Source organism: Vanessa tameamea, chromosome 10 (genome assembly GCF_037043105.1).
Source record: "Vanessa tameamea isolate UH-Manoa-2023 chromosome 10, ilVanTame1 primary haplotype, whole genome shotgun sequence".
NCBI lineage: Eukaryota > Metazoa > Arthropoda > Insecta > Lepidoptera > Nymphalidae > Vanessa > Vanessa tameamea.
Window position 1 is genome coordinate 489,326 of NC_087318.1, and position 16,159 is coordinate 505,484.

Consider the following 16,159-nt stretch of genomic DNA (forward strand, 5'->3'; position numbering starts at 1 on the left):
ATATGAATACCAATACTTTTACCAAAGTAATACTTATGTATTTGTAAAAATGTTGCAAAGTTTTTTTTTTCGATGTATTGTGTATTAGAATATCTAATTATTAACATGAAGAAATAAAAATACACTACTATTATTAAAGCAGCCTAACCTCAATGTAGGATGTGTGTCAGTGTGCAGCTGTTTGTGAACGTAGGAGTTTGTACTGGCAATATTGAATACTGTCATTAATTGAGATAGGAGAATATTTAATAATTAAATACGGTCCATCCATCGTAAATATCCGCCGTCTGGAATTGAAAGCGACAATAAAGCCAATCCGTCACATAGGGCACAATCGTCGCTTGGCTTCGTTGCAAGAATTTTAAAATCACGATTTAACGATTTTCGAACAAAAAGTGTGTGTTTTATGCTTGGATTTATAATTTAATAATTATAAATATGCTAAAATAAAGGAAAATAAAAAAAAACTACTTCTATTACGTAACATTTACGTAGTACAAAAAAAGTTGTTAAAGATATTAAAAATTTTCATATTGTTTCTCGTGTTTATGAAATGAAATTGTTTATTAAAATATTTAGCAAGCTAGACACATCTAATAGACTTTTTGTAAATAGCTTTATAAACTGGCTTCCTTATACTACCGTAATAAATTTGTTATCACAAGATGCTGTGTAACTCACGACTAAGTAGCATTAGTTTATTTCCGTTGATTAGAAAGATGTAGATGTTTATGGTTGAAATATAAAATATGATGGCACGAATGACATCTAGCGGTCTAAATATAACTAAGTTTAGGATAAAATTACTAATGCATATTAATATTGATTAATTAACAATGCATTATGAAACATTTACGCAGTTAGGATAACATAAATTTATTAAGTAAACATTTTTTCATCATTTTTTTTTGGAAATTCTGGCGATAAGAAAATATCCATTTGGCAATTATTATTTTTTTACACATTAATATTGTAACAGTCAGTAGACTTTAGCATTTTGTAGAAACAGTCGGTTGCACAGATTTGTCAGGCACATAGGTGATAATAATATCACACCAAGAACTATGCTATTGAAGGCGATTGACAAATTTCAGAACAATTGCAAAAAAATTGAACTTAGAATGCCACAGCCTCATACGTCTTTAATGAATATGTTTAACGATATAGGTCCGGTTAGAGCATTGAATGAAATGTATTTGTCGATCTGATCCATTCCAGCGAGTGTTTTTTTCGGAATTATATTGTGAGGAACATTGTCAAATACATGACAAAATAGAAATAGTTTTATTGGAAAATACATCAAAAATCGTTTCGTATATTTTATTTTTTGTTGTGAATCCACACTTACGCAAATCATTTTCAAAAACAGAAATGTTTTCTTTTCAGTGTCATTCTAATAAAAGATTATTTTTTTCGCAATGTTTTGTCTGAAAGTAGTGTATGTTGGATAGTTATATACAAACCATCTCAGGGTTTACTAGAAACATTAAAGCTTCCTTCCAAGCTCACTTTGTTATCTATTTCTGACGTAATAGTATATCGGATAGATTAGAAAAAAAGAGGCAATAAGAAGAAATCTCATATTTAAATAACAATAAATATAAGATAATCTGGCTTGATCAAAATACGCGCAATTGTACATTAGTACTGTGTAAACTAAAATTGATATTTTATTAAGCATTAAGTCGTCAACAAATATAAGTGTTCTTAGATCTAATTAAATTATTTACACGTTGTGCTCTTATTATACACTAGTGTGGCCTAAAATAATGAAGCTTCAAATATATATTTATTTGTTATTGCCAAGTCTGTTATGAAACTAGTCATCGTAAAATCGTCTTTTTCTAAAAACTTCTTTTTTGTAAATATAAGTTTGTTTTATTTTGTCTTTCTATATTACGTTATTCCTTTGCATATTATGTAGGACAGAGATGGAAGTATGGCAGAAGCAAACGCATTTATAATTAAGACGGGAAGTGATAAGAATTTTAGCGTATAACTTGTTTTAATATTAGTGTTTCATGGTGGTGTAACCGGGTAGTGTTCAGTCAGAGTTGATTAATATTTATGTTTATTTGTACTGTTGCTACGAACATGAACGTGAAACAGTGGCCTAGAGGGAGTGGGTAAAAAAATCAATTATAGCTTTACCAAAAAAACTGCACTGAGTACCAAAAAAAGTATTTACCTATATACTGTATTGAGATCTGACATAAGGAGATATTAAATCCGGTGGCAAAGCGAAAATTATTCATGCTACTATCAGTAGGTAAAAAACTAATTACGTAATAACGATTACTTTGACTTGGTTTTAAAGTATCCTATAAATTGGACTATGGCTATGATATTTAAAATACTAACTTTTTGTGGGCTTTTCGTTTTAGTCCTCACTAATATTATGTCAAATCCTAATATGAAAATAAACATGTGTATATTTGTCTTAGTTTTTGGTGAAGTTTTTTTTTCGTTTAAAACTTAGCACTATTGAGACAAATAATATTATTTAATATATCATTTGTTGTAATTATGATAATTTGACAGATTAATCATATCAACATATTGAAATTGCAAATGATTTCATTATCCTTATGCGTTTAATTAGTTATTTTTTAACACAACCCGTATCTAAGGCCTATATACTCTCAAGTTGTAGATATAGAAAATCATTCCAAATGTTGATATTTTGTAGTTGATTGTTGAATAGAAATGTAAGACTGAACGATTAAAGTAAAAATGACGATATGTTGTTTTAATTTTAGTTCCCTAATTGTTACAGTATTTGGTCATTCGATTTACCACGATTAAATACCAAGATACAATAAAACATAAGTTACAAAAACACGATTATTTTTATCCCACAATTTAATTGATTGTATTAGAAACAGTTATCAATCGAAAGCGAACCCACTTTCGGCTGATAACCGTGACGAACCGAAATTGCAATGTAGCTACACGTGACTAGACCCTAGTCGACTGAGTTTTTAAGTGCTTAATTTGTTTTAAAATTCCTACGATACTCGGCGAAATAAATAATAAATATCTTAAAAAAATAGAATAAGTAAAGATATCTGAACTTTACATCATCAGAAACCTTTAAAAGAATATTTCTTAAAATTGTATTCCAAATGATCATAATACTTAAATATCGAGAGAATTTTGAACGTAGGAATAACAGGATTCAATAATAAAAATGAATTTTTCACGGCATTAAGCAATATTAAATAAAACAATTTATTATTTTATCAAAATTAATTAGGTCTTTAATAAACTAAAGTAACAACAAATCCTTAATAATAACGACTAACAATACTTACCTATCAAAAAGATATAAATAATTAACAATAATGATAAAAGTAACGAATACATACTTACCAAATCTTCAATATTATACAAAAACATTTTGCTCAATAACCAATTGTCAATATAATTTAAATAATGCAAAATATACAACTTTCCTATTCTTTCTGAATTATGTTTCTGTTGACTGTTACTCCATTTTCCCGCGCAAATATCAAAATGCCGCAACAGATAAAAAATGTAACATACGATTATGACTTTATGCAGCTAATACTATAAAATATGTATGGTAATGTGACAAAAAAACATATTAAAGATTGTAATTAACTTTTGTCTTTTTACTAGGTATAAATATTTCTTATTTTTTCTTTGTCTAAGTTTTGTTATGATTTTTTAAATCGCCTAAGTGAGTGCACCATTAATTTAAATCGATTTCTATTCCATTAAAATCCGTGTCTTGCTGGAATAAGGATCCATATTACTGCATCTGAGATTGACATGGGACGGCGAATCCACGTTCGGGCGACACCGAGCATCCTTACAGGGTTAGACGAATTTGATTTTAAGTTTCTTATTTGTCTAATCATAGGAGTAGTATTTTTCTTATTAACATAACTATGAATGTCTTTGAATTAGTCCAACTAATTTTAAATTGAATAATAAATTTACTAAGGTACTTAATATGTACTAGGTCCTATGATCACTGATAGTTAACAAGTTTAATCTTACCTAGTTAGTGGTCTCGGCCACCAATCCAGTTGCTCGCGTGTGGTCTTCAGTTCCCTCTCGAGTCGTGTAAGCTCCGTTCGCATTTGCTCTATTTCGGTGCTCATTGTGCTCGTCTGTAGTGCGCTCAGCGCCACTCGTGTGCTCAGTGCTGAGCGCTCACGAGAGCAATGAGCGTGTGCTCTGAGCAAAAAGACAGACATGTATTGTAAACGGAAATTGATAGTTTATATGTTATCAAAGTTATTATTCGATTTTACCATGCTTGGTGCTTTAAATTGGAAGAACAAGTTAAAGGTAAACATTAAATTGTATTTGAATTTTATGGATCTTATGAATAAAAAAGTGTGGGTACTCACTCTCGTTCAAGTCGTAGTTCTTCTCGAGCCCGGTCGAGTTGCTTCTGCCCGTTGTTAATGTCATTACGTAATATCGTGACTTGTGCTTCGCTAGCCGACAGTAACGTTTCGTGATGCGATAAATCGTCTTCTAGTATGGCTATCTAACAGGACGAATGAAGATTAAAGAGGATTAATTAATGAGTTTAAGATATTATTACTTTACTGGCTACATTATTTTTGTTACTATATTTACTATACCTGAAAATTACTTGTCATATTTATAAAAGTGGAATCTAAATAATGTGATATAATTTTATTTAAAAAATTATATCACATTATTTGTTTTATATGTCCGCAGCTTACGTATTTATCGTAGCAAAGCTATTCAAATAAATCACAAGAATATGAATCGGTATCAGTATAGTGACTTGGATCTTAAGGAGGCCTCGTCACATGGACTGCAGGTGTGACTTCTACGCGGCAAGTCGTAAGTTGAAGGCTCAGTCACCCTGCGGCAGGCGCGGTCGCAGCGGGCGCGCGCGTCCGCGAGCGCGTCGCGCTCGAGCGCCAGCGCGCGCTCCGAGCTCGCGGCCGCGGCGCGCACGTGCTCCAGCTCGCTGCGGCAACTCCGCCAGCCTGGGCGCAAGCGTAATATATACATTAGCCTTTTGTGTTCTGTCTGACCACTCGGCTAGCCTTCGGAATAATGTTATATCATTACGTCGTCTTCGCCTTTGTAATTTTATAGTTAGGGATAGGTACGCTGAAACGCTTGAAAGTTTTATTTTTGCTTTTACAATGAAAAATATTTATAAAATTGAATAAATGCCTTAGGATAATTAGATTGATAGGATGACAATAATTTAAATAAGAATGACGTTTATTTACCGACACTAATTTCAGACGCCCGATCTTCTGCCGCGCAAACATCTTTCTCTAGTGCGATTTTTTCCTATATAATAGTATAACAAAATATATTATAAGTACTAAACGAATTATACTAATCAAAAGGACATATGTTTCGCTGTTTGTATGTAGAAGATGATATATGTATTACATTCATAAGAAACATTTTTTACTAAAGTTAAAGCTGTACGTTACATTAAAATTTAAGTAAATTGATTCGTTCAATTTTTTAAATTAAATATATCAAAAACATATATGAATAAATTGGAGTAATTATATATACCGTTACTAGAATGCAATGTTACCTTCTCCAGAATGGCTTTTTCCAGGTCTTTTTCTTTTAATAATTGTTTCAATCTCTCCAGCTCTTTTATCGCAAGCCGGACTTTAGCATTGTCAGAGTCCAGTAGAGACTTCAGCGTGATCACCTGAATGCGCAGGCGTTCCGAGCAACTTACCTTTAATTGAAACAAAGAAAAACATTAAACAACATACTAAGCAATTAATTGAATTTGAAATGAAAATAACGTCTAAAATAATACGATTTAATTTTGGTTCCCACGTTAAGGATTGTCACGAAACAATAATAAATAGATAAATTAATCGCATATAAATCGAATCTAACATTAAAATGTTGAGGGGGGGGGGAGTAAGTGGGACTCGCCGGTGCCGGTGAAAACTAAGTCCATATACAAGCCGTATTCAATATTATATCGCGACAGAGAAACAAAAACCAATAACCAAATGAGGGTAAGTGTAAAAACTTCCGTAAAGCGTGATAAAACAATTTAGATCCAACACGACGCTCGAGCGCAATCTTTGTCTACCTCGAATACCTTGCCTTATGAAGGATTAATTGACTTTGCGTAAATAAATTTACCTGAAATTCTAATGTTTTTCGCACGCATCGTATTTCTTCACGACGCCTTCTCCATGAAACTACAAGCATGAATTTGCTGATCCTTGCAGCGGCCTGCTCTGCATCGACGCCGTGCAACCCAGGAGACTTCAGTACAGCTAGATGACCAACATTCCTAATTGAGAATAATTTAATTTAAAGGTGTAATTTATGAATAACGGCCAAATAAAAATTGTAAGCAGTTCATCACATGAGTCATCCCCACAGGAAAATGAAATGTTGAATCAAAGTCACTCATGAGTGTGAAAAATAGTAACTACTTAGTAATTATTTGAATCGCAGTTACGAAAAGAACAAACCACATTGTCCTGTCTGGAAATGACACCTATTTTTTATTATTATTTATTTACAGCTCTTATTTATTATTATTACTTCCGTACGCACAAATAGTATTTTTTTGTTTAATATAATAAGAAACAAGTATGTATAATTATAATAAAAATTATACCTAAAATCTGGGAAGGAACTGACTTCCAATACACAGCGAAAGCTAGGTTGGAATTCAGGCTGCTATTAAAAATGTAAACAAAACTTGTGTGTGCAAATATTTTGAAGTGGTATTTCCAGACAATATAATTGTTTAAAAAATAATGAATAGACTGTACTGTACACACAAAAGTACCTATTATTAAATCTTAATTAAATCATTTTTTTAAATATATTTAATTACCTTTCTCTTTTGACTTTTTTGGTGGGAGTCAAGTCCTCCATAGAAACAGCTTTAGGGCCTATCTTCGCTGGCCTAGGAGGAGTCTGGTAGTATTCGTCGAGACAGCTGCGTATCCTCGCTAAATTAGTACTAGGGGTTGTGTTCTTTGCCGTAAATTTATTGACGGGCGTCGAAAACAACTGCTTTTTATGAAGGATTCTCTGGACACGTCTGCATTAAAAATAAAAATAAATGAAAAGAAATAAAGGATAAATTCATATTTTTCCTTGCGTTTATTTTACTCAAATCTAATTTAACCTACTTTAATCTACAAAATATAATCGGCTGTGTGTAGTAGGTATATTGCTATTTTAGTTTTTTTGAGTCTTAATAAAACCGGCTTAAACACGGGTGCCTCAATTAAACGCTTCTTTCTCAGTCAGGCAACTCACTAATGATTCAAAGTCCAAAGAAATATACGCTTCGACACAGAATACAATACAATTTATTTTATAGTACGTATACATATATGTGTATATTATTATTTGTTTGGACTATTTTGTAGTGTACGATATCAATCAACAGTATCATAATAGTAAGATCATATACATAAGATACGAGTCACGAGATGAGCCGAGACGGCCCAGTGGTTAGAACGCGTGCATCTTAACCGATGATTTTGGGTTCAAACCCAGGCAGGCACCACTGAATTTTCATGTGCTTAATTTGTGTTTATAATTCATCTCGTACTCGGCGGTGAAAGAAAACATCCTGAAAAAACCCGCATGTGTCTAATTTCAACAAAATTCTGCCACATGTGTATTCCGCCAACCCGCATTGGAGAAGCGTGGAGGAATATGCTCCTAACCTTCTCCTCAAAGGGAGAGGAGGCCTTTAGCCTAGCAGTGAAAAATTTACAGGCTGCTAATGATGATGAATGAATGAAAGATATATAAGATAGTAATAACGGTTGTAAACAACTATTGGCTATTAAGACGTAGAACTCATAATTTATAAAGGTAGATGATATATATTTAAATAATACGTATCAATGAATAGTAACATAAGCCGTGTACTGCTCTGTCTATATATTTTGCTCGTACATTTATTTACGGCTAAATTATCACGAAACGGACCAAAATTATTGACAATTTAAGACCAAGTCTACATGTGACACAAATGATGTAACTAACGGAGTTTCTTACCGGTCCTTCTAATTAGACTTAACTCAACCCGAGTAGCTCTAAATTAAATTTATTTTATTGCCTGCCACGTAATATAATATGTATATATGTTTTCAATTATTTATTATTTCACGTCAAAACTAAATGGCATGTGGTGTACTATGTGGATCAGACGTCGGGTCGTTACTGTACGTGTACATACCTACGTGAATCGATGGTGGTGATTGTTTTACATTTATGTGTGTATTATGTACTGATATGTTTACATAACTATAACTATACCACATTTTATTCATTATTTGTTTGATTTTCCTTAAATTATTCAACTCACGTGCACTCTAATATTTTTATAACAATTTACCTTATATTTTGCTCGGATCGATTTTAATGACTACATCGGTTCCCCATGACGTGGAGCTTACTTACGTGGATAAAGATGAGGATGACACGATATACAACAACATAGTAATACCACAATATTATGAGCAGCGAGAGCGATCGCTCCTCGGAGTTGGAATTAAGATAAAATACTTATACCTCGCTCATTTGTATTTGGAATTTAGTTATACCTGTGCTGTGACTGAGTGTTGTTCGCGTACATTATTATATAAAAAAGAACGGTATGTACGGCTTTAAATTAGTAGCAAAACATTGTGTTACATAAACATACATACATACATACATGTGCTGTGTGTAAATTAATGTAATATTTGCATTTTGTGTCAAAATATTATCGTGTTCCTTTTAACATGTTTTATGTTCAATATGTTAAATATTCTATATAATAAAGTAACGTGTCACGCATTTTAATATACTGTACTGTACTATTACGTGAAAAATGCGACACGTTATAACGACGACGACGACGGCTTGAGCGGAATCGAACCTCCTACCATTAATGCTTTTAAAGTATACCAAACATGATTATAACATATTATAAAAATACATACTGCATTACATTTATAGCAAAGGCGTTTATTTATTTCATTATGTAGAATTATGATATCGAACTAGCTACTCAAAACAGTTTTGTTTACATATGTATACTTATGTCCCTAATTAAACTAAACAGGTCAAATTATCAAACAAAATTTGAGCCTCACTATCTCCTCAAATATTATCTATATTCAAGTTAAACTAAAACTTACTTACGAAAAAAATTAATGAAGGTGTTGGATACAATAATGATAAGTTCGTTGAAACAATTCTATAAATCAATGTATTTTTGTATTTCAATGTATCCTAGATATAGCCCAGGTGTGTACATGGGCAAACATTAGGAGTTTATGAATTCACCAATCAGTCAACCATCAATGCGTGAAGTCTGGCTGCATCATCAACCGATGATGCAATCTTACTTTTAAATAACTCAAGGCAAACTCTTTATATGTCCCTTAATATTAAATAATTAAGGTTTATATTAAAAATAACTTTAAATCTTACGCAGGAGGAGTGGTCAAGTGGCACCGCTCCCTGTTCAATTCCCGCTCCGAGATGTCACCCGCGCCAGCCCTGGTTGCCGGCGACACGCTCTGTGAAATCTTCAATCCTTCGGGCATCCTGATACTGTTACAAAATACGGCGTACAGGTTACAAGACAAACGTCATAAGACAAAGAACAAAAAATCTAGAGGTAAGCCATTGTATCACAACATATAAGTATAGGGAGAGATTTTTTGTATATTATTTACTAGCTGAACCTGCGGCTTTACCCGCGCGAAATTTATAAAACACAAACTTCCAACCCTCGTTTTACCCCGTTAGGGGTCGAGATACGTAAAATCCTTTCTTAGCGGATGTCTACATCCTATAAGGAACTTGCCAAATTTCAAGTTTTTATAAATAGTTAGGTGTAGTAGTTTCTCAAATTTCGTGATTATCAGTGAGTGGTATTTCGCTTTAAAGTGATTATAGAATTAAAAGTTTTAGCAGTTCAAATATAACTTGGGTTTAAACTGGAAGCAATATAATGTGATAAAATACAACGGCTTTTCTGCGATATTTCAACAAATTGATGCTACAATAGAAGACAGAATGAAGACTATATAATTATATTTTAGGTATAATCTACCTCAAGAACTGATCTATCAAATGCTAACGTTTTTTCAAATCAGATTGGCAGTTCCAGAGATTAACGCGTTTAAACAAGAGGCTGTTTTCTGTCTTTAGCTTTATTATGTTAATATAGATCAATAACAGGAATATACGATTAGCAAATCTACTGACTTTTATAAGTACATCTATCCATAGACATATACAATACTAACAATACGTCGTGTTAAATAGCGACATTTTTCAATGCTAATTGGTCACCTTTAATTATCTGGTTACTGGCGATATTTTTTTTTTTTTTATAAATCATATTGTATTCAAAGGAATCCAGTTGTCTTTAAATAATTATATCCAGTATGACGTACTAATAGAATTTTATTTAGTTATTTGTTGCGACTTGATTGCGTCATTAATTGCTAATGCTGTCTTAAAGATTACATGCTCGGAATAAACTATATTAGATACTGAGATTACATATTTTGTATATTACAGAAGAATAGTTAAGTTAAATATTAAATACAATTAAAAAGAAACGAAAAGTGTTTCCAGCATTGAACTTTGTAAATTACCAACATAAATCTACACGTAAATTACTTTTGACAATAGACAACAGTATTAAAAGAAATGATTCTTTTTGTTATAAGAGTACCTCGGTATAAGGAGTTATCTACTGTTATAGAAAACGTAGATTTACACGAAGCTTTTCCAGTTGCACATTACACAAGCTACTTACTAAAACTTAAATGTTCCGATCAGATACCAATATCGTTTAATTTTATCTATATAAATACATTAAATATGCTGTTTAATAAATCTGCCTTACCTTTTAAATATTGACGAAATAAATATGTAGAAATATAAATAAAATATTTCTTTCAAAGATAAAATACACTCTTGACAATTGTGATTGATTTGACTTGTTTCCTTATTTGAATTTTATTTATAAAACATATCTTGTCACGACATATGTATCTATTTAAAATTTTTTTCCACTTAAATCCTTCTTTATAAATGTAAATTTATTGAAATTGTGAATTTTATGATAACGTTACTTTAAATTTCTTGCAGAGAAACATTTACAGTTCGTAAATGTCCCATGTTGGGCCGAGGAATCTTCAGCTCTTTTGCTGACGGATACATTTAGCAGATTTACATTTGTCACATGCATACTTCGAAACTTTCTTATAAGGTCATATTTAGTACGTGAAAATTAAGTTGCGCTCTTATTTGAACCACCGTGTTCTGTTATAAATAAGCCATTTTCTATTGCCAGAGCTACACATTACAGATTATTAGACATATTTATATCAGTCTCATTTTAAGTAGTATTATTATATATAATATTGATAGGAATGCATAAAGCCATTACTAGGATTAAGAAAAGGTCGCTAAATTATTTTAGGATTGTTTTACCAAAATATTTCAAATGTCAAATGTAATTAATCATGTTTAATTCTTGAATACTATAATTATTAATATTTAATAAAAAAAGTTGTAAATAATGAATTGCCTTGCAGTTTTATATATTTTGGATTTGATAACATATATATATATAGAGATACCTCACATGGTGCTTTAAATAATACCTACTAGAACGTGATTACGCCGTATCTCATAATTAGCTTACTTAATAAAAAATTAAGCCCTTAGCCCTTATTTGCATTGATAATTTACCCATTTATCGATACCTTCAATTATGATAAGATAAACTGACGTATCAATTATATAAATATTTACAAAAAAAAAACTATTAAATCAGCAAAGATCGAACATTTATGACCGAATTAAAAAAATAAACATTTAAATACCAATTATTTTCCAAAGAATAAACATAAATTATTCATATTTTCCTTATTATTTAATTTTTAATTTGTTCTTCTCGTTATAGTACCAATTCTGATCATTTTAAAATATTTTTATGTATATTTCAGTAACATAATCCGATGTAGTCTTGGCCTATTTAAATATTACTAACTAAATATATCAAAAGTAACGGAGGGTTATATTCGATACAATCAGGAATAATTTAAAGGGAGTAGGGACTAGGGTGCGGCGTCACGCGGTCGGCGCCGTCAGCGGCGCCCGGCGTCGCGGCGCTACGCGGGGCAGGAAAGCGTTACCGGTGTAGGCTTTTATAATCTATACTAATAAAATAATTCTTTATAATACCTGTCGCTATTTATACACAAAAAATACATTTTTATGGATAATTTTCTTTACCAATAGACGCGCCTGAATAACTATAATATCAATTATTTTGTTAAGACAATTTGCAATAAAATATCTTGACATAAACAAGGTTAAAATTATCCATAAGAGATATATAACTATAAGTGATTTATTGTGAACATAATTGTTTACTGTTAGTTAGAAGTTGAAGTGTGGTCAATATCTAACGTAAGATAATGTTATAAATAATAACATCACTGAAAATATATTTCCATTTTGAGCCTATATTTATACAATAAGATTTATCTCTTATATCTTACTCTTATATTATGAGGTAATTAACGCATCCTATTCATTTGTTCAATATCAAAACTGTGTACTACAAAATTATTAACCCCAGTAATATTATTCAATATTTAAGGCAGGTCAAGAACCTAGCCCTATTTTTTCCCTGCGAACCCTTTTAAAACGCGTAATACTACGCAATTTTGCAGGGTGGAAGGATCGTTATAAGTTTTAAATTTCGAATAGGAATCGTGGCGGGCATTTGGCGCCACACGCAAAGTGACAGCCGCGAGTCGGCGACACCACCGAGTCGCGACGCGGTGCCGCGCCGGACTGACTGACTGAGTCATATCGCTTCGCGCCATTACAAGTTACAACACTAAAACTTTCTAAATGCAACGTATAATATTAATTATGCCACTCATATCGAACAAGCAAATGATTTGCTTTTGTTATTGTTAAATTAGTTATCCTAATGTAACAAAGAGATACAAAATATCCATTATTATACTCATATGTAATATAACAATAACAAAGGACTAAAATACTAAAGTTTTATATAATTGTCTAGCTTCCGTTTCAATTATTTAATTTATTACTTACTAAAAAGTTTCGAGGGTAGATCCATTAAAATTGCAAGAAAAAAAAATCTAAAAGTGGCTATCAAATGTTTTGACACTCGTATCTCTAAACTGTGCATTTCACTTAATATGCGCCCTGAGAAATACATCCCCATATATTTATTTTACAAAATATAACAATAAAATTAATAACTATGAAAAAAAAATCCTGTAGCATAAAAATTAAAACAGACATAAAAACACTTAAACTAAATCCTTAACACGTGTTTGATTTATTTTACACAGTTTTGAAAGTAATCCATATTATTTGGTTTGATTGATTTACAAATATATTATGGATCTTATCGTAAGTTTGAATTACATTTTCATGATAAATAAAATTATCAACCAATAAGTACGATGACTCATCCCTTCTGAATTCACTGAAATACAGTAAGAAAGTGGCACCCACGCTCTGAAAATTGGGATCATCTAATAAAGCCTTATGAGTCATATGCTTTCCTAAGAAATATTCTTTCATATTCTGAAATAGAAGGTTAATATGATTTTTTTTTAATTTTATTTCAACATGATGAAATATAAAATGATTAATATCAAATAAATAGGTAACATAAAAAAGGAATACTTGTAACATAATGTTTTAAACTTTTTTACCGGTTACCTCGAATAAAATATTGTCAATAATATCTATAATTCTAAGACACCTGAAAAAAGGAAAACCCGTGAAATTTGACACGATAGAGAAAAACGAGAATTACAGCCAGCAACGAGTTGACAACATAAACATAAACATTACATAATTGTTTAAAGTGGGATAATCATAGTATATTTAAATGGTAAGTACCATATAAACCTTCATTATTATAATATCACGTATAATTCCTTGTAAAATAAGTGATACATATATATAATGTTATATTATTATATGAGTATAATTTTAATAATATGTGTTTCTCACTTTGGTAGTCATATCAATGCTCCACGACTATTTAAGACAAGTAATTATATTTTTATCTATTTTGACATTCGTAGATTTGATTATATAATATTTACCTAATTATGTTCATTAAATATCATTTACGGAAAATTAAAAATTTTAAATTATAAATGACTTATAATATATTGGTAAGAGCCTTATATGATATCCCATAATATCCCCACTAGATTTAAGTACTTATTAGAAAATATTTTTTCGTATCTCCTAACTAAATATTTACAGGTATGTAAAATACTTTTTTAGTATTCATGGAACACATCCGTTCGAACTACAATGGAAAAGCGAAAACATTTTACATCATTATTATATATGAATTAATACGTTGTCGGTTTGATTTGATAATATTATATGTAGTTTTAATTGATCATTTCCCTAAAAAAATAGTTAGGCTCCTATTGAGTTAATACCATATACATTATTAGTAGAAATACTCATAGAATTATATTTATATGTAGAAAATATAATAATGCTCAAAATGTTTTATGAACAAAAATTAATAAGTATTATTATTCATAATGAAAAGGAAATATTTATTTAATAATTTACTTCCCTCTCGGTCTCACATACGGAGAAAAGTTTAAATTCGCAGTGCGCATGCGTCGTTGTAACACGTCGCACAGCAGCCATGTGACCTCTAGTGTCCAATCGTGGTCAGACAATAGTAGTGTGACGTTCTGCTTTGGTGCACACAGACGCGTTTATCACATAGACGTTCACTCCGCAAAAGTTGTAACTTCAGACGATCGTTTCCAAATTATAATCACAAAATATAATTTGCAAAAACGTATCAGTTTATTTTATTATTATTGTAATAATAAAGTGATAATAATAATAACGTCGCGTTTCGATATAACCTGTTTCTTAATTCTTGGAACCGTGCATGCTGTGATCGAGACGAGACCTTGATAACTAGTTCCTTGGACGAGCGAAGAGACAGTTATTATAGGATCATGTTCGAAGAGGTACGTCTTTAGTTTACGTTTCGCAAAGTTTATCGTGCGTGTTTACTTCGATAGTTCTATTATTAAGTGAGGTTGAGTGAGTTCAAAGTTCGATTACAGACTTAATCAGCAAAGTGCAAAACGGCCAGTGTTATGACGTTAAAATAAATGTGTTCGTCTGAAGGACCGCTGTGAGGTGTCCGTGGACGAGACACGTTCGTAAAACGTGCGATGGACAACAGCGGAGGTAAACCATGTATATCACAGAAATGCATGAATTGTCTCGAACGGTTTGCGTTTCTTTGACACTCGAGCCTCGCACCTTGCACGTAGTTGAAATGTTTCCTTTAACTTAACAACCCGCAATACCTAAGTTCTCTTAATTAGTAAATTTTCAGCCAGTTCTGTAAGTAATAGCTTCCTTCTCGGTCTGTTAGTCAGCTTTGCGTGTGATTCTATAAATATCCTAAAATCTGGCTGCATCAACGTTCATAGATTGTAGTATGGGCGGCTATTGGCGGTTAAAACTTTATGTAGTTAAAGTTTAAAACTTATGCTTGTATATATAAAACTAAAATACTTTAAGTACTAAATATAACAAGACGCTTTACGATTATTTATTTCCTGTTGCATTATTTACTTTATTTAGTTCAATTAATGTATTATATTTTTAATTATGAAGTACCTTTTTTTAAATTAGACACAATATAAATAAAATTATTTACTATTTAAATTTGCTTAAATCTATCAAAGATTAATTTACCTATGCATTGGATTGAAAGTGCACACACTTTAAACATAGGGTCTTACACCTAATATTTATAATAATTGATTAGATTAAAGTGGTAATCAATGAACGTAAATATAGCAAAATAGTTCTCAATATATATATTTAGATGAGAATAATTCATTTACAAAGTAATTCTGTTTTATAAGAAAAGTAAAATAGATTGATAAATGAGAATTTTTTTTGGTGGTTTTCATAACTGTAGCGCCCGAGCATAAAATTATATACCTATGAATCTAAGCCAAGAATTAATTGTATATTTTAAATTTGTATTATTTTTTTATGTTTACCACTAGATATCCTTTCAATTACTTTCAATTTAGCC

The 16,159-nt window shown here is 31.1% G+C and overlaps 2 protein-coding genes across 10 annotated transcripts in view; one reads left to right on the forward strand and one right to left on the reverse strand.

Moving 5' to 3' along the window:
• Positions 1-1,878: 1,878 nt before the first annotated feature.
• LOC113393674 (embryonic polarity protein dorsal-like) overlaps positions 1,879-16,159 on the forward strand; it is a 50,298-nt gene continuing 36,017 nt past the window's right edge. For 2 of the 9 annotated variants that reach the window (XM_026630673.2, XM_026630676.2), the window contains exons 1-2: positions 8,501-8,642; positions 9,470-9,655. In XM_026630673.2, coding sequence (XP_026486458.2) covers positions 9,517-9,655 — 139 coding nt within the window. In that variant the 5' untranslated portion in view covers positions 8,501-8,642; positions 9,470-9,516. Of the gene's footprint in view, positions 2,127-8,500; positions 8,643-9,469; positions 9,656-14,715; positions 15,295-16,159 lie in introns of those variants that run through there. The other 7 variants (XM_026630677.2, XM_026630678.2, XM_026630679.2 and 4 more) reach the window with 5 other exon arrangements.
• Positions 3,682-8,473, reverse strand: LOC113393684 (uncharacterized). Its single transcript, XM_064215943.1, has 9 exons — positions 8,384-8,473; positions 6,860-7,069; positions 6,151-6,304; positions 5,576-5,728; positions 5,253-5,316; positions 4,873-5,000; positions 4,383-4,525; positions 4,027-4,206; positions 3,682-3,834 (listed from the first exon to the last, which is right to left on the reverse strand). The coding sequence occupies exons 2-9, from the start codon at positions 6,898-6,900 to the stop codon at positions 3,741-3,743; spliced, it is 957 nt and encodes a 318-aa protein (XP_064072013.1). The 5' UTR covers positions 6,901-7,069; positions 8,384-8,473; the 3' UTR covers positions 3,682-3,740.